This window comes from Cyrtonyx montezumae, unplaced genomic scaffold (assembly GCF_038088225.1).
Source record: "Cyrtonyx montezumae isolate F1298 unplaced genomic scaffold, pur_monq_1.0 scaffold_3, whole genome shotgun sequence".
NCBI classification, from domain to species: Eukaryota; Metazoa; Chordata; class Aves; order Galliformes; family Odontophoridae; genus Cyrtonyx; species Cyrtonyx montezumae.
Window position 1 is genome coordinate 58,376,350 of NW_027072034.1, and position 18,302 is coordinate 58,394,651.

Sequence of the window (18,302 nt, forward strand, 5' to 3'; positions counted from 1 at the left end):
ACACTTTGTCAAGAATACCTAAACTAGAGTGTATAGTTAATGATAAAGATAACAAACAAACAAACAAAAAAGTAATGATGTTGAATGTGTTTTGAGAAGGAAGGATTAAGGGAAAAAATGTTCTTCATATAAACCTCTGCATATAACACCTATCATTTAATTTTGTTGCACACTATAAAATAACAAAAATAAGATCTGCAACAAATCTTCTCACTGGCACCAGAGCTTAAGCTTTGCCAACAAAGCACTGAAGCTAGATGTATTCTTTTTTCCTCACCTTGAAGGTACTGTCACACATGTCTTGCCAGGAACACACAAGTCTGTCCCTCATTGACCTTCAGCTGTGCTCAGTAAATGTAACCATGTTTTCTCATGCTTTTTGGAAATCATTACAGTTTGACTTCTTAATTAAATGTAAATACTCTTCTACTACTGTCACCTTCCGTTGGCTATTATTACAGAAGTTCCAATATAATGGGGTAGTGCCGTTTCCTTGTGGGTTTCTGGAGAAGAAGCTGATGAGGGGCTTTGGGTTTTGTACATAAATGTATTTACTTCCTCAGAATTGTATCCATAATTTTCTCCTACGTGTCCTGTTGCTGTACATGATGAAGTTTGAAATGTGCCGTGTTTGGCTAAAACATGGTGATAATTTAGAAGCACAAATGGAACTTGTCCAGAGGGTCTTACATCCATCACACGCTCACCTTCAGAGTCATGATCAAGCTTTACAGTCATTCTCTCATCACAGTCCAATTCATTTAGGCTAGTAGCGTGATGGCTTATATGCCCGTATTTGGGTTCCTTCATACAAATCCGTCTTGTTTGTTCATACACTGAGGGCACAGGTAGCAGATGACTTAATTGTCCTAAAGCTTTAGACTGGAAACATTCTGATTTTGGCAGAAAGGAGTTAGTGACTGAGTTTGAAAAAGAACCTTCATTAATGCTCATTTTTTCTTGTAGGTTTCTGTTAAAAGCTAACTTGTTTTCTTCTTTAATTAGATGGTGAGGTGGCTGAATCCTGTTTTCTATTTTGTTGGTTTTCATGATGCTGGAATCATAAATCTCTTCTTTGTATCTGCTGCCTGGCATGGGTGCTGTGCAACTTGTAAAGTTGTCGGAGAGAGCATCTTGGTTGCATCTCCTGTTCGATACGGGCACTTGGAGGAAAGAGAAAACATGTTAATTACTGAAGACAAGCTCATATGATAGTTAGACTCTGACACATTTTATGACTGAACTGTAATGCCCATTTGGTTTGGGTCAGATCCAAGTCCCACTGAAGACATCAGAAACGTTCCCATTTGCTTCAGTGGCTTTGGATCAGCCTCTCTAAAGCACTACTGAGAAGTTAAAAAGCATTCGGAACACACTTGGTGTTGAGCAGTTCTCAAAATGTTTTCCATGCCAGGCAAAGTGCCCATCTGTCTGTTTTCACTAATAAACATAATTGCATAATTATTACTCTCTGTCAATGTTAATATGGTCAAACCAGGAAATTAAACTAAATAACTACAAATGTGGCTCAGTATTTAAAAGCCTCAGACTTAAGCTCTTTTCAGAAATCAACAAATGATTTGTCGAAAGAAGAACAATAATTTCTAATGATTACAGTAGAACAGAAGGTATTCTTCCTGTTACTATGGAAGCATACAGGGCATTTATCCATGTATGGAAAGGAGAAGAAAGCATATAGTATTATATACTGACTTTAATCTTGTTGAAGTCTTTGCTTTTTTTCTTTGAAAAAATGGTTTTGGTTATTAAAAATGCCTATTGGAAAGTGACAGAAATACTTCATATGTAACGCTGAATCTCTGCTTTCAAGGTACTTGCATATAGTGAAGCTGTTTGAATAATGTAAGTGCAATCTACACTATACACTGACAATGTCTGCATTAGGATGCAGGGAGTACTGAACTGGGTGTGCACTGAGGATCAGAAGATAGATTTTAAAATTTCAGGAGAATGTGAACCTAGGATTTCTGGTCAGGTGTCTTCTCTGAAATATATTGAGAATCTTTTCTTTGATGCTTCTGTATGCTGGCTAAACTCATTTAATTGTTTGAACCGTTTTTGTCACATTCTGCTTGGCCTACGTGGTGTTTCCTTTTAGTACAGTGTTATCAAACAAATGATAAGAAAAAATGTACTGTTTGACTCGTGTACAGTATGGCTAGAGTTAGGTGACTACTAATGTTCTGTGCTGAGTATTTTGTATGAACAGTTTGGCAGTTAGACTATTCCTCCAAGGCGTACTTGAAAGTTAGATGCCAAATGTTAAATGAGGCACTTACCAAGTTTCTCAAGTTAAACCTGAGCTGCATTTTCTGTCCTGCTCACTGAAAGCACAACCTAAATGCCCTCTGTAAAAGGGATTTTCTGTTTTCCTAAAAATTTTATTCAGCATTTTAAAAGTTTTGGAGTTCCCCGTAGTAGTTGCTGACATAACCGCACCTGCTAATAATTAAATATTCCCTGTGTTATAGTAGACTAGAAAAACCTTCATGTATAACAGAGGAAGCAGAAATAGCTCAATTGTACTTTTTTTACATGCACACCTTCATTAATTTCAGAGGGAGTTGCACCACATAATTAACACCAGAATTCAAACAGAAATCTGGATCCAATTTCTTCTAGATCAACCCATCATCCTCCAAGAAGCAACAACTTTTCCAGTTCTTGTTTTTAATTTCTGTGCAGCTATTTTTGTACCAAAAGGTACATGCAGGCCCAAGGAAACCAAATTCCCTTCATCTGTTGAAAAATGGCCCTCCTAGATCACAAAACAGAGCAGGGATTCAGCCACATATTTGAGTACAACTTAGAAATTTTGCAAGTATGATTGTACTACTATAATTTTGACTCCACTTTCAGCGTTCTTATTATAAGTCTCCGTGCTGAGAGTTGATGATGTATAATCAATATGATTTAACTAAGCTGGAATATGTTCTCCCAAAATAGACACATCCACAAGAGTCACGAGTTGGTTCTCCTATTGTATCATGGAGTACTGTTGCCTCATGGTTCTGCTTTCTCCTCTGAACAAATGATTTGTACTTTCCCATCTTTAGAGCCCAAGCTTGTAAGAAGCTGAAGCATCACAGCAAACGATTGGACGTACTCCTTTCTTTTTTCTTAAATCTTGAATTCTGCTGAGCTGATGTCTGCTTTCTTGATCCAAGAAGTAATTTGCATACTGAGAGATTTGCAAGGTGTCATCCATTTTTTTTCTATCCTGTGCCTCAAACGTGGTTTTCATCTCTGTAGTTGGCGAAGAAGGTAAGCATTTGGTTAACTGTTTGCAGGCTTCCATTGAAGTTGTCAGCACATTTGTGGAGTTAGAGCAGACTGTTAAGCAGGACGGCAGTGCAACAGAGCACAGTAGTTTTTGTCCACTTGCATTCAGAAGAGTTGGCTGAGCTAGACTAAAATCTGCTTGTCTTCCTTTGCAGATAAAAACCCATGAATGCCCTGAGAAAGACTCCTTGCAGGGAGTTTTCCCATACACAAGTGAATAGAAAGCTGAGCTACTGCTCTGTGCTGCTGTGAAAAGGCGGTATCCTTGAATTGAATCCACTCATCCAGCACATGGGCAGTTGTCAGAGTACCTTCCTCGGCAGGTGCAATCTGTGCATTCTCTGTCATTGGACACTCTTCGCAGTTATGGAAACCAGTATGCTAATCTGGGTTGCTTCCTGGACCATTCTTCTGCCAGGGAAACTCAGCTGTGCTGAGTGACAGAGCTACACTGCATATCTAAGGCCGTATATCATACTAGAGTGCTAGTTGCTTCTAGAAGGCCCTTCATACATACTTACACTGCCTCCATATCAGCCTACAACTGCAGCAGTGATCTCAGTCTGTCAGGTATCATGTCTCTTCTAATCCTCACCAAGCAGCTCTGCTTTCCCACTTGTGCACTGGTGCAGCTCAGGCAAGAAGAAAAAAAATTTGGCAATAAAAGCTTTGCTCCCTTGGCAGCCTGCTTAGAGTTCAGCATCCAACTGCCCAAATGACAACAAGGAAGGCTACCCTAGAAGAAACTAGTCTGTAAAACATAATACTTATGCACTGTTGCAGTATACTTAAGTAGTCTTTCTCCTGTTAAACCTGGTGATGCAGTGAGGGGTGTTCCCTCGACCTTCACATGGTGCCTACCATTAAAAGTTCATTGCAGTTCAGTATGGGAAAGATGCTCTCATAAAGGGTATTTCATTCATAAACATGTCTTTGTCTGACTAGAAGAGTCAGAGTCAGTTAAGAGGTAGAGGCACTCCTTGTTTTCTCATTGCTCATCTATTTCAGTAATAAATGACAAAAAGACATCTTAGAATAGATGAAGACCAGTACTTAGAGTACCTAGTGTTTCATATACCTAGTACGTGGTCCTTATCTGCAGGCAGCTTTGCATCCAGTCTGGGGAAAATCTTGTTCATTTTTACATCACAGATGAAGGTCTCTTCATGCACGCCTTGTCTTGCATAATTTTTCTTGGATTTTCTGATCTACATTAATCTAAGATGAATGTACTCCTAACAGTTTCTACATGTTCTGAAAAGACACTTGTGATACGAAGCTTCACAGGATAGTACAGACTGACCAACAGCATGACTTAAGTGAAGTGTGGGTACTCTCGTACCCACAATTACAGTGCAACCATGCAAGTGTACAAAGGAAACATCCCTGACTATGAAAATGGTTGACTTCTCTGAAGAGATTCTCTTTTCTGATGAGTAGGCCAGCTGGAAAAAAGTGGAAGAAGTTTCAAAACCAGATTCTGAGGCAGCAGCATCTGATTTGCAGGCAGTTCTATCTGCTACGTGCTTTTCCAGAGTTCTGATGGCTTGGCATAATCATCTTAAAATCTGTGATCTCTCCAAAAGACACTATTTTCCATAGTAAAAGATGTCTCTCGCCTACAGCATTTTTGGCAGATGCCTCTGTGGATATAATGTGGAATAGCCCTAGCATCCAATCCGGTTGCCAGATGTCATATTTGGCATTGCCTTTGGATTGAAGATAGTGATGCTAAGCAGATCCTCCCTGCTTTGAAGCTTACTAGCTGTCAGTTTGTCAATGGACCACTGGAAAAAGCAATAGTTGACAACGTAAGGAAGATCAGATGCCCCTTTTAACTCAAAGCAAAAAGTTGCTTCCAACAGTTTAGATTCCTCTTCTGCCAGCAGCCTCAGCAAAAGTACAACAGGGCTAATTCTTCCTTAGGAGGAATCAAACTCCAGAATAACTAGAAATAAATCCTCTGTGCACAATGGAGGCTTGTTTTTCCTCCCCTTTCCTAGTACTGCCTGTGAACTCCAGTAGTGATCTCTCCCGAGGCCTGAGTTGACTACTTTTTTTCCTTCCGAAATGGCAAAAGTATGAGGGATCTTGCAGAGAATTAGTCATATCAAGTCACTTTTCATCAATTTTCTAATAGAAGCACTCATTAAAGTACATCTCTGCTCAAAAGAGAACCCACATATTCCAACTTAAACAAGAGCGTAAGTAGAGGTAGCATCGCAAGTAAGAACTAAAGGTATCAGAGCTCCATTTTCCTGGTTATGAAGAGACGGTGAAGGTAGGCATCCATGATGAAACTGAAAAATACCAGCAGTTCCTTACAGTGATTTGTCAGGAACTTTTTTTTCTCTAAACAGATTTAGAAGTATCCCTGTGGAATCCTTCTGGATTCACATATTTAATGGGAGTTGTCTGCCCTCACCAACCAACCAGTGGTACGTCATTTGTCTGCTTCTATGCTCACTGGGCTTTTCTGGCATATTTTATGACAGCCAGTTAGAGAACAGCCAGTTGTACAGACTGTTCTCTAAACAAGCTGTTCTTTCCATATCCATTCTCAGTGTATCTGATAAGAAGGGGGTGGATCTGCTATCTCAGTCTCACTGCCCCTATTAGTCTGGGAGAAGAAAACCTGGGCTTCTGTACACCTGGGATATCTTTGTTCCTGCAGACTCACTGAGGGTAATTTACTTTAAACCTTACTCTTATGCTTATCAGATATAATTTCTCTCTCAGATACAAAGATATGGCACCTTCATAAGGGGCAAAAACATTTCTGAAACATCTCTAGTTTAATGCTACTCTTTATCACACACAGCCCACAATAGCAGCAAAAGGAAGCCAGCACATTTGAGGAACCTGGGCTCAGAAAAACAAACAAACAAACAAAACCATCTAACCTCCACTATGCTATAAGGAAATCTTAAATATTATTCATTTTCAACCCAAATTCAGGACAATAAAGTAAGATGCTGTGATCAGCTAGGGGCCATCAAATGGTCCTGCAAAGTACAAAATCCTGAACAGAAGTTAATCTGTGGGAGACACAAGCAGTGTCTGATACTATCTTCTGTCTTATGTAACAAACTCATATTTTAACATCTGCGGATATACCCTTCAGATCTGGGATATCTAATGATTTATCCTCATGTGAATAAATCTGTTGCTTCCTCCATCCCATCAAAATGAAGCTAGAAGAAAGAAAATATTTCCAACTTATAACTTTAAGTCAACCATGGTGACTTTTAAATAACCAATACATTGTACACAGATAGGTGCAATGTATATGAGATCTAAAGATTAGAGTAAATATCTTTAGCCTGTTTAAATTATGTATAGCTTTGCATGGTTATTTCTTATCAGTTGGTGTCTCAGAGGAATCTGTGTTTTCAGTGCTTCCTTCAAAGCATTTCAGCTGACAGTCTGTACAGAGTGACGATGCAGCTGATCAGGCAGGACCACCGAAGACATTTTAGATCAAGCAGGGAGAGAGTGCATTTCATTTACTCATTCCCTATAGTAACTGAGAGGTAAAGACATCCAGAATGGCTTTATATTCAGAAAGGATAACTTTCAATTTTTGTGAAAATAAATCGTGTTTAATTTCTGCATGTGGACTGAAGTGCCTTTGTATCTTTCTGACTTCAACAGTGACAGCAATGTGTGAATACAAACTGTGCTGGCATTATTGGACATGGTATCACTACCATGTTCTTAAAGTGATTCTGGTGAATGCATTTTTTGATGCTTTGACAATAGAATCACAGAATCGCTGAATGGTTTGTGTTGGAAGAGGCCTCCATAGCCTCCCACCAGATCGGGCTGCCCAGGGCCTCATCTAACTTGAAAACTTTCAGGTACAGAGCATCCACAGCTTCTCTTCTCAGCTTGTGCCACTGCCTCATTACCATTTGAGCAAAGAATTTCTTCCTGATACTATATCTAATCTATCCTCTTTAAGTTTAGAATAAACATCCCTTGTCCTATCACTACACTCCCTAACAGAGTCCCTCTTCAGCTTTTCTGTAGGTTCCCTTTAGGTACTCAAACTCCCAGTAAGGTCTCCCAAGGGCCTTCTGTTCTCCTACCTCAACAAGCCCAGCTGCCTCAGATTTTCTTAAAAAAGAAGTGCTCCAGCACTCTGATCATCCTCATGGTCTCCTCTGGACCCTCTAACAAAACTGTGACCTTCTTATGTTGGAAGCCCCAGAGCTGAACGCAGTACTACAGGTGAGGTCTCATGAAAGAAGAGCGGAGGAGGAGAATCCTGTTCCTCAGCCTGCTGTCCACACTTCTTTTGATGCAGCCCGGGATACGGTCAGCTTTTTGGGCTGCAGGTGCATACCATTGGCTCACCTTGAGCTTCTCATCCACCAACAGCCCCAAGTCCTCCTCACAGTTGCTCTCAATCCATTCTATGCCCAGCCTGCCTGGATTTGCCCCAGCCCAAGCGAAGGACCTTGAACTTGGCCTTGTTGAACTTGGCGAGTTCTGCACAAGGCCACCTCTCAAGCCTTCCAAGGTCCCTCTGGGTGGCATACCTTCCCTCCTAATATTCCTCATCAAGTTCTTATGGTAAAGGGAAACAGGATAAACATGCAAACACTATAAGCATACTAGATGTTACATTTCCATGTTTGTGGTTTTCTGCATTTCCTAACCATTTTGTTTCTCCTATATTCAAACTGCAGTTACAAATATTTCCCAGGTGCTTTTTTTTTTTTTTTTTTTTAAAGTGATACCCACCTTCATAACTCTGTCCAAGATTATGTCGGATGATGTTCACTGGCTGCTCAGGAAGATTTTTGGATGGTGACTGGCTGTTGGGTACCAAGGAGTTGGCATAATGCCACTGGCACTCTCCATTTGTCTGTAGCGTACTCAAGAAAAATCGAGCCACTTCACAAGGTGCTCCTTGAGACTGCCCAAACTTAGAAGGCAGCATTTGCTTTTTGCTACTGAAGACATGAGAGTCTACAGGGAAGTGTCCATAATGGTAAGAGAAAGGCAAGCTATATGACGGGGCATATAAAAGTTCACTGTTTTCTGAATGGAAGTTTTGTTCTTGAATGGTGGCAGCGTTCACTGCAGGGCTGGATCGCCAGTTTCCCACCTGGCTGCATTCCAGTTTGTCTGTTTGGAATGAGCTATATTGCTGGGGGAAAGAAAAAAAAATGAGGGGGAGAGAGAGAGTTAAATGACTAACTTTAATATGAAACAGCATAACATATCATAAAGGCACCCAAAGCTGGGCCTCCTTGAACTGAAATCTCACTGGCTGAAGGGACTGCCTTACCAGTGTGTTTAAAATTCTTTATCTTCACTGTGCTTTACCTTCACTTAACACAGGAACAAAGAACAATTTTGACATCCTAATGCTAAAGTTTTATTTGGTAATTTTGCCAGTTGGATTTTAGATAGTAAGTGTAGGCAGTTGCAAATACCAGAGAACATAAGTTTGTTGCAAAGCTCAGGAAGTTACTGATAAGTGGAGGTACAGACCATGAATGTGTTTTAACTGAAGTGTATGTGCTAGCTGCATTCAGTGCTTTTGTAAGATAATAGTAGTCCCCCTCTGCAAAGCCTCAGAATGTCTCACGTTTAGTATCAGTCTCACCAACCTTGTTTTATGATCTCCATTGTTTCCCTTCCCATCTAGTTCTAGCTCACCCAGGGACAGTGACAGATATTCCAAATCCCATCCCAGTGCTGTTTATCTAGGACTCCTTTGTATGACACATTCTCCAGCATAAGGAAACTGCCAGTATCTACATGTCACTAAAAACTCTGCACATCGAGAGTAAATAAGATGCATTCTACACTATATATTAACTGTCCTTAATATATTGCTTTCTTTCTTTTTTTTTTTTAACCAAGAAAACTTGTTTGGTTTGTTAAGTACTTTATGTCCTCCAAATCCAAAAGTCTTTCTGTCTGCATCATTTGCCAGTGCTGTTTTGTACTGCTTGTGTTGTCCACCCCAAGAACAAAAGGTTTGCATTGTATTCTGGCCTACAAGGGAGTTCCTGCAGAAGAGCCTACTATAGTCAGTTGTATAGTAAGTTCTGCTGCAGAGGGTCTCTATCCTGGCTCAAGGACTCTACCACAACAACTGGCAGATAAACACTGCTGAAAGTTACCTGTTGCGGGTAAGGTGTTGCTCTGAGTTTTGCCTTCATTTTATTACTTTTGGGTTTTACAATTTTCCTTGTTTCCTGCGAGGTAGATACTGAGTTTCTGCATGAAAACTGTGACTTAGAAATGGTAACCTGGTCCAGTGACAACTGAAGTTCCTTATACTCAATATCTCTGCAAAAGAATAGTCCAATACATTACATATTCAGACACACAACAAATCCAAAATAGCTCCTTTGAAAATACATGTTAACTTTCACAATGTTTTCATTCTTCCAAGATTTCCACTGAGTCTGCTCAGCTGGGGATGCGAGCAAGCAGAGAATTTTACGGTCTGACTCTATTTTCATGGGAGTCTATCACAAACATTCCACTGGAAACAGAGTTAACATCTTTGTGCTAAATGTCCCTGCTCTCTGAACTTATTGTTCTCAGCCATCTGTGGCACTCTGTATTTTGGAATCACAGCCATGTCAGCTGATAGGAAGACATGGATCAAGTAATCTGTCTCCTCAGTCAAGAGCTGGTCTCTTCCCTGGCTCTCACTACTTGCTCTGATGAGAGGCAAAGGAGCAATGTTCCTCTCCCACCAGCACAACGCCCTTGTAAATAGGCCATAGGAGCTGCAATATGGGTTTTTTTTTGACAGTCTCTAGACATTCATTTCTCCACTGTCCTGTTCAGTTTTATTTGTTCTACACACAGGGCAGATTTTTGTACAAACAGGGATAAAAGGGAAAACAAGAGCAGGCTGTGAATAGTTTACTGAAACATTAATTGATACATTTTTATGATTAAGTGGTCTTGTCTGGTTTTGTCAGTAGAAACACCACAGCGTATTTTTGGAAGGAAAACTAGAGAAAAACCTACTTCTGTCTCAGCTCCTATCTAGAACTCATTTCTATCACTTCTTGATGGTGAATAACCTGGAAGTAACTTCAGTTCAAAATTATCCTCTGTGACCCTGGCAAAGTCTCCTCCTTTTTACTCAAATCACTTCCCCGACTCATGGGACTCATGAAGGCTGTGAGAATGAGTCTTAATGCTGTTATCTCACGTCTGTACAGGAGTGAGAGTAGTATTAGCCATTGTGTCTAGGGTTGAACACCTGCTTTAGGTATGTTGTAGAAATACACTATGGCTGCTCAGCTCGTACAGTTTAATCCTTTGAGGCCAAGTAATAGAAACAGCATTATAGTATGCAAACACACAAGACCCCACCACATGTCATGCAAACACAACTTACTTTGAAGCATGTTAAGAAATGGACAAAGCTAGACAAAATAGTGTAGTTCCTTGTGCTCTTCCAGTGTTGTTCAACCCAAGGGTGCCCATTATCTTTTTCTATTGCTTTTTTAGCAGTTATTAATTTCAGGCACAGTCGATTTCATTATTACTTATCCCTCTTATCCCATGTGGATTTCTGTCTCTCTTAGATTTATATCACAAGGAGAATTTTGTAGCACCTTCATGGTTTGAACCAGAAATCAGAAATTGCAGACCTACACCAGTGCACACTTACAAGCTCACTGGAGATATTTGTCATTATGTGTATGTGCTCAGCCCAAGGCAAGTGAGGGAATCCTTGGTTATCCACCCATCCCCTAAAGGGGTAATACTTTTTACCATTTCTCTGTCTCACAAACGGACCCTGTGACCTCTGCTAAGTAGCTCTGTGTCAGCAGAGCTGTGGACAGCACCACTGCAGTTCTAATGACACTTACAGAACTGGGATCCAGGCCTAACACAAATAGCTACCAGTGGTACTACACATTCAAGCATACGGTACATGAAACAATCATCACAAGTACAAGCTTTTTTTAGCTCAATGAGCTTCTAAAGCTAAAACAGGGAGGATATGAGAGCAAAGTGGCTATAACATACAAACAAACAATGATACTGAAAGTCATGAGTAAAACAAACTTAAAGGATTTAAGTAATGAATCAATTACTGATAACATGTAATGGTACAAAGTATTTTGACTTACGTAAGGACATAATTGACACTCACTATGCAGTGAGGCCGTGATGAACGGCTGTTATGCACAATGGTAGCGTAGCTCTGTACCCAAACCCAGCCTCCTTGTTTGGACAGTAGTCGATAGTACTTGGTTGTTACTTGGCCTTTCACCAACACTGTGAGTAAAATACAAAAAAAGCATTTCACATTGCTCAGAGTCATGACCTAGAGATTCCCTGGGGAGATTTATTTGCAAGGGAGGGACTTTTCTTTTTATTTATATAGTTCCACAATATCACATTGTTGTTTACAAATAATATGTTGTGAACTATCAAGGTTTGTCTTCCATTCTTTTCCAGTTCACCCTACTCTTTTCTACTTACTTTCTTAAAAAAACACTTTCTGTTTCTAATCTTCTTACTGAAAATGAGAAGCTCAAGGCAGCAAAAGTACTTTCAAGTGGACACAGCATTCCAGTGTATTTAGAAGCACTTTTCATATTCATTGCTTTAAAGATATTTGTGTACCTTGCTGTGTATTTTATGCTATGTTGTTATGATTCTTTTTCCTCTGTAAGCTCTACATTTTAAAGGTTGACTTAAAATGGCAAAATTAAAAATGTTATTTGGTTCTTAAACAAATGAAATGAAGGCAGTACCAGAGGGATAAATCAGTTATCGAATAGATTTCTCTAGAAACCTAATCCTCTAACAGTCTGAATGCTCTGTGAACAAAAATGTTTTGTGGCATCTTTAAATATTTAATTTGGCCACAAACCTTTCTGGTTCAATGCTAGGCATTTATCTAATGATTTACCAGAAGATAATTAACAGCTTTCAACTATTCTTTTTCTCTTTTAAAAGCCTGAAGCATTTGTTTAGAAAATCACATATTCTCACTCTCCTATTCAATCATTTATTTTAAATTAGAGAATAATCTTGATACTCAAACTATTGAAAAAAAATTGAGAAAAGATCAATAGCAGAAATTCCTTGTAGCTATGTGTAGTACATGATTAAGGAATGAAATTATTGCTTACAAATGTACAGTTTGTACCACACTGAACTCATTATCTAAGCTTAATCTATTTTTGTTCTATCAGTATGTGAGGTTGGTGCAGAAGCACATATACAATAAGGCAAAAAGCAGCTTCCCCCCCTTTCAGCCAACTCTACTAGAGCAGATGATCACTTGAAGTTAAAATACACAGACTTATTGTAAGTATTCATACGATGCTTCTCTGACAGGGAGGGCATCCAATGTCAAACCAAGAACAAAAAAGTAAAAAGTGTACAATTTGTTTTATTTGCTAATGAGTCATATGGATATCAGTCATCACTGGGGTTGGCTTTTTTTTTTTTTTTTTGGTTCAGTTGTTATTTGGGAGAGTGTGTGTCTGTAATTTCAATAGTAATTAGAGGTTACTATAATGTGTATAATGTAAATAGCCTAGAGGAAGACTGAAAAACAGAAGCAAGATTTCTTCTTCTTGGTAAAAAGCCCTTTAAATCTGTTGCATATGGACCCTCCCTCTGAACAGTTTACTCTCTGCAAAAGGCAAAACATATTTAGACTTTTCTTCAAATCCAGAAAATCTCCCCAAGAAAATCAAACTTCTCCTGAATGATTATAGACAGGTCTTTCTGGAAGCATCAGTTCTTCCATTCTCATAGAATCATTTCACAGAGTCACAGGATGGCTTGGGTTGGAGGGGACCCCAGTGATCCAAGCACTGTGCTGTGGGCAGCACTGTCCCCCACCAGACAGGGCCGCACGAGGGCAGAGAGCAGTGGCAGACTATGCCCTCCCTCTACCTGCTGGCTCTCTGTTTTGGTGCAGCCCAGGATACTTCTGGCCTTTCAGGCTGTAAGGGTACACTGCTGGCTCATGTCCAGCTTTTTGTTCATCAGGATCCCCAAGTCCTTCTTCACAGGGTTGTATTATAGGGTATGGCACCCATTTGTTCAGAAGGCAAAAAGATGAATGGATATTCAAAAAATAATCTTTGCCAACACCAAACCACCACTGTTTGAAGTTTCTATATACCAGACTTTGTCTCATGCTTGCATTTCTACTCAGAATAGTCAGCTGGAGGGTGACAGAGGGTTAGAGTTTATAAACCAATCCACAAAATATATAGACATATATCCTCTTTCAGTGCAATGTGTCTCACAAAGATAAATGTGTTGTGGTTGCTACTCAACAGAGTCAGTGTAACAATGCCATAGAAGCTTGTTCAAAAAATATTTGTTAATAACCAATATTGTGCCATGAAATCACAATGTTTCTTGTGGTTCTGTTATGCAAATTCTATGGTTCTAGAAAATGGTGCTTATATTTTGGCCCAGATCATCTAACATATTTTTTCTAATGTAGACTCAGTCCTCTAAAATGGAATCTAATGGTCTGATGGTTTGTTAGCTATCACAAAGTTCTTCCAGATGCTTTGGGATCAGTTTTGACTTTTCTTTCTGTCTAATCCCTTTGTATTTTTTTTTTTTCAATTCCTGTTTTAGCTCTCCAGTTAAGACAGGACTTTAAAAGATGTAAAAACCACCGAGGACAGCAGTGTTCCACTTTTCTTCCTAATTACATGGATAAACCAATGTTTCTCCTGGGACAGAAGGAGAACTCCATGTCTCCTGCATTTTTAGCAATTTGGGGAAAGTCTGACCTTGACTAAGGGACAGTAGCTGTGCTTCCAATACAGAAAACAAGGTCAGTTTCAATTTGACTCTTTGTTAAATTATCCTTATTTGATGCTGATTGGGAAACCTCAGAAATGGGAGTGAAGTAAATCCACCAAGAAGATCTGTGTATGCTCAGACTTCTTGGTGGCCTCTACTGCAATGGGATGGGAAGGATATAGTGGCTTTACCCTTGGCTCTGATATGTGTAATTTGTAACTGGGTGTTCCTCTGTTGTGGTTCTCTCCTCATTTATGAGGCAAGCTGAAAAAGGCATTGGGTTGGCTGGGCTCATCCTTCTGGTCTGTCATAGATGTCTATTTTAAAAGGCTCCAGCAGGCTGACGAGCATATGGCTGGGAGTTGCCAGCCTATACTTCAAGTTGTCACTAAGAGAAACAGAATTCATGGTTCCACACTCAGAGCAGTCATTGTTTTAGTGTCCCTGGCACACTCAGTCTTGCACGTCATCAGTCCAGCCCTTGAGCAGGGTGGTCAGGAGATGATGCCCTGGCAGACTCACAGTTCTTTTGCCCTCTTAAAAACTAGTGCAGTTCTGCCAAAAGGCCTGATTGCTGTGGGAGCAAAAGCAAATCAATGCCATGGACAGTAAACTGTGCTCTTCCATCAGATAGGTTCTATAAATAAATAGCTTCCAGGAAGCAGCAGAACAGTTTGGAAATGACATCAGCTGGGGCTACTGCTTTGCCAAGGCAAAGATGTCACTCTTGAACAAGATTATAAGGTGGAAAGAGCAATGATGCTAAAACATGCGGGATACTCAAAGTCCTCTTCACAAAGAGATGATGGCAGAAATGCAGGGATTTCTCCAAGGCCAGAAAAACGGTGTATGTACTGGAATAGAGGAATATTTTGCCTGTGCTACAACAGCTTCTCTATCTTGTCTCTTAGAATGCAAGATTCAAAAAGGCAAGGACTCATTATCTGTGTGGCCCCATTTCCCCAGTAGCAGAGAAAAACTATGCATATTGATGGTGCTATAGAAATAAATAACAGTATTTCAAACATCAGAAGCTTTTTCATAGAGCTGGAAGAAAATCAAATGTTTTAAACAGGAAAAGCTGTTTGCTGCCAGGACACCTTAGACAAATATTCACATGAACATTTTCCTCAGAGTCTCTTGTTCTTGTTACACTCCTTACTTGTTCCCCTCACAGTTTCCTTTGTTTCGTTCTATGTACTGCCTAACTTAAAGTTCACTAGCTTCAGGGCTTCAGTTCAGGATTTTTTTATTCCTCTTAGAAAGAGCAGTTGGTTACTCTGCTCTACTGTTGCTTTTCTTTTTTTTTTCCTTTTCTTTTTCCTTAATACCCTTATTAAGTGTAAGATGTTTCTCTCCAGATTTCTTCATCAGATGACACTTAATCATCAGATTGTTTTATTGAATGATACGTCAAACCTGCCAGTATTTTACTGTTCATGCTCCTTAGACATTTGCTGATGGATGGTGGGGGAGTTATAACAGCGCTCCCCTGAGAAAGTTTGTGCACTTTACATCTGTTTTAATAATTCCTGTTACTCAGTATTTTGACAGTGATTCTACACTGTTCCCACTGTTGACCAAGCTTTTTTATTTTTTATTTTTTTATTTTTGCTTCTTGGTATGTAGCTTCTTTGAAACTTTCATAAATTTCGATGTATGTATCTCATATTTTTCTTCTTTTTCTTTTCAAAATTTATCTTTGTAATTCTGGTAGAGTAGCTAGAAAACTGCTTTCAGTTATTCATTTTGGTTAATGTTTCTTTTTTTTCTTTGTGTGTGGCTTGGTTGTGGTTTCTGAGTAATTCAGTAAACATAATGTGTCTCTATTTAGAACACCAGTCATACACAGGTCAAACTAGTAATTGAGCTACAGTGCACATAGAGCTATCCATGACTCTGCCCTCAGATGGACAAATTGTCATCCAGAAATGATTGCAGCTATTTTGGAAGCATCTATGTGATGTTTGACATAGGTATTTTTAACAGTTGTGACAATAAAATACGATTTTTGTGTAGGTCCATATTCACAACCAGATGCAGAAGTTGGTGCTACAGAAAGGATGCCCCCACTGGATGCAGGGAAGGTTATTACACACACTGCAGTATGTCCTTCTAGTTTTTAGTTTGTAGCACACAATCTTCAGTAACATTATGGTAAATATGAACTTGCTATAAAGGTCAACTTCTGCTTTCCCAGGTGTAGCATATGCTGCCATCAGTAGAATTCGGATTTCAGCACTGGTTTGTGCCAAATGCAATAACATTCTCCTTTATTTTCCAAATCCTCATGAACAACCCTAAATAAGGTGAAGAACCAACCTTGGGAAGGATTTGACTCCAGCTGCTTTCAGTCCACGGGAACAATCTGGAAAAAAAATTCACTAACAATTGTTTTTTGGATTTCATTTTTGCATTGTATGGGCTGCAGCAGACTGAGCCAAGTCCGGATTTCAGCTATTCCTTCAATTTGCTTCTCAAATTAATGTGCTACTGAATGAACTACTTCCCAAGTCCAGATGTTTGAAGATATGATTAGTGTCTCTGTTGGCAGATGGAGGATTATTAAACGTGTTTTTTGTCGTTTTTTTTTTCCTGACACTCCATTCTCCAAACCTCATCCACATGCTATTAATGAACATTCATTTCAGGATTTTTGGGGTCTACATTCACTTCAAACATGGGCTGATTATTACAAACATGTTTCAGAGGAGTGGGGAACAGTTGCATAATTTTTCTTTTAACAGAGACTAGTAAAGTCCAGATTTTCCCCTCTTGCTCACTCACTTGCTCTTTTGTATTTTTTTTTCCCTTCAGGAGTTCACCACCCAGAATCAAGTCCACATTTTCAAAAGAGCTCAGATCCTTTAAGTCAGAGATAAAAGTGGCCAGATATTTTTTTTTTTCAGAAGCACAGCATACTGAGTATTTAGCATATTTGCAGAAGTAATGGCTTCCTTAAGTGATAGCCAAGAACTTTTGAAAATCTATCTCCAGTTAGGATTTTGAAAGCTTTCTTTTCTTTCCAACATAGTGCCTGTTGCCTGCATAACTTCTCACTCTAGTTAATGAATTTTATTCTAACATTCTTTTTACTTACGCAGATGATGAGCATATCGTAAATGGAACACATCACAGCCATGTACGTGGTGATAGAGGGTTTTTTCTATCAGATCTTGGGGTTCATATCCAGTTAATTCAGTCACTCTAGAAAAGGAAGATTCCATAATAAGCAAAATCTCCAGGAATATTCAGTTTTATACACCTAGCATTTAATTGTGCCAACAAATCAGTTACCTAAACATTCTAGGACAAAATATTAGTTTTGGAAACAGAACCCTCATCTTTATAAGAAAGTAAACCCTCTCAACCCAGCCAAAGCAAGGTGCAGCTATTCCCTGGCCAGCCTTACACATAGACAGGAAAAAGAGTTCTTATTTCAGCTTTGGGCTTTTGCCACTGCCCTGCATGATCCTTTATACAAAGATCCAGTTGAGGAGCTAGTCACGAAACAATAAAACTACTCTTGTACACCACTGACAAATTTTCATTTGCTTTTGCAAACATACAAGCGTAGCATGTATGTCTGTCCATAGAGGCTGTGATCATGGTCTATAAATAAATTCCGGTTAATGACTAACAGAAGAAGGAAACAGCTTATTCCAGCTAAAAATGTAGAAAGACAGGAGCTATGAAGATCACAAGCTAAGAAAAGGAAAGCTGAAACTGGACTTCAGAAAAACTTCCTCACGTGACAAGAACTGGAAGACAAATGAAAGGATCTGAGACAGCAGCATTTCTGCAGATGTTGAAGAACAAGGCTACCCTGTCCAGACCTGTGCTATGCCACACCTGAAAGTCACCTGAGAAGCCAAACCAAAAATCCACTCAAAGTGGATTATTTGGCACCGTTGCTTGAGAACAAAATATTTGAAATACATTGTGCAACTTGGCCATAATTTGGCTTGTTTACCAAGTGTTGCAGGGGGTGTTTTATGCTGTCAAGGGCTTTCTTCACCTAAAAGAGCAGACAAGAGGTGCTGTGCAAAGGTGCTATACATTAACAAGCAACACAGTCCATTGGCAAGTGATCTATAGAGTAAAACAGTTAGAGCTGAGGATCTGGAGTCTGAATATCTTAATTCCAGGACATTTTCTTGTGACTAACTCTAGACCGACTCTGTGAACTGGAAGCTTTATAGTAGTTGGGTGGC

The 18,302-nt window shown here is 39.5% G+C and overlaps 1 protein-coding gene across 1 annotated transcript in view; it reads right to left on the reverse strand.

The window, feature by feature from the left end:
• Positions 1-18,302, reverse strand: part of SIM2 (SIM bHLH transcription factor 2) — a 54,294-nt gene continuing 35,992 nt past the window's right edge. The window contains exons 7-11 of the mRNA XM_065741695.1: positions 17,189-17,295; positions 11,430-11,577; positions 9,447-9,615; positions 8,053-8,461; positions 1-1,163 (exon numbers count right to left, since the gene is read on the reverse strand). Of these exons, the coding sequence (XP_065597767.1) occupies positions 436-1,163; positions 8,053-8,461; positions 9,447-9,615; positions 11,430-11,577; positions 17,189-17,295 (1,561 nt within the window). The 3' untranslated portion in view covers positions 1-435. The remainder of the gene's footprint in view (positions 1,164-8,052; positions 8,462-9,446; positions 9,616-11,429; positions 11,578-17,188; positions 17,296-18,302) is intronic.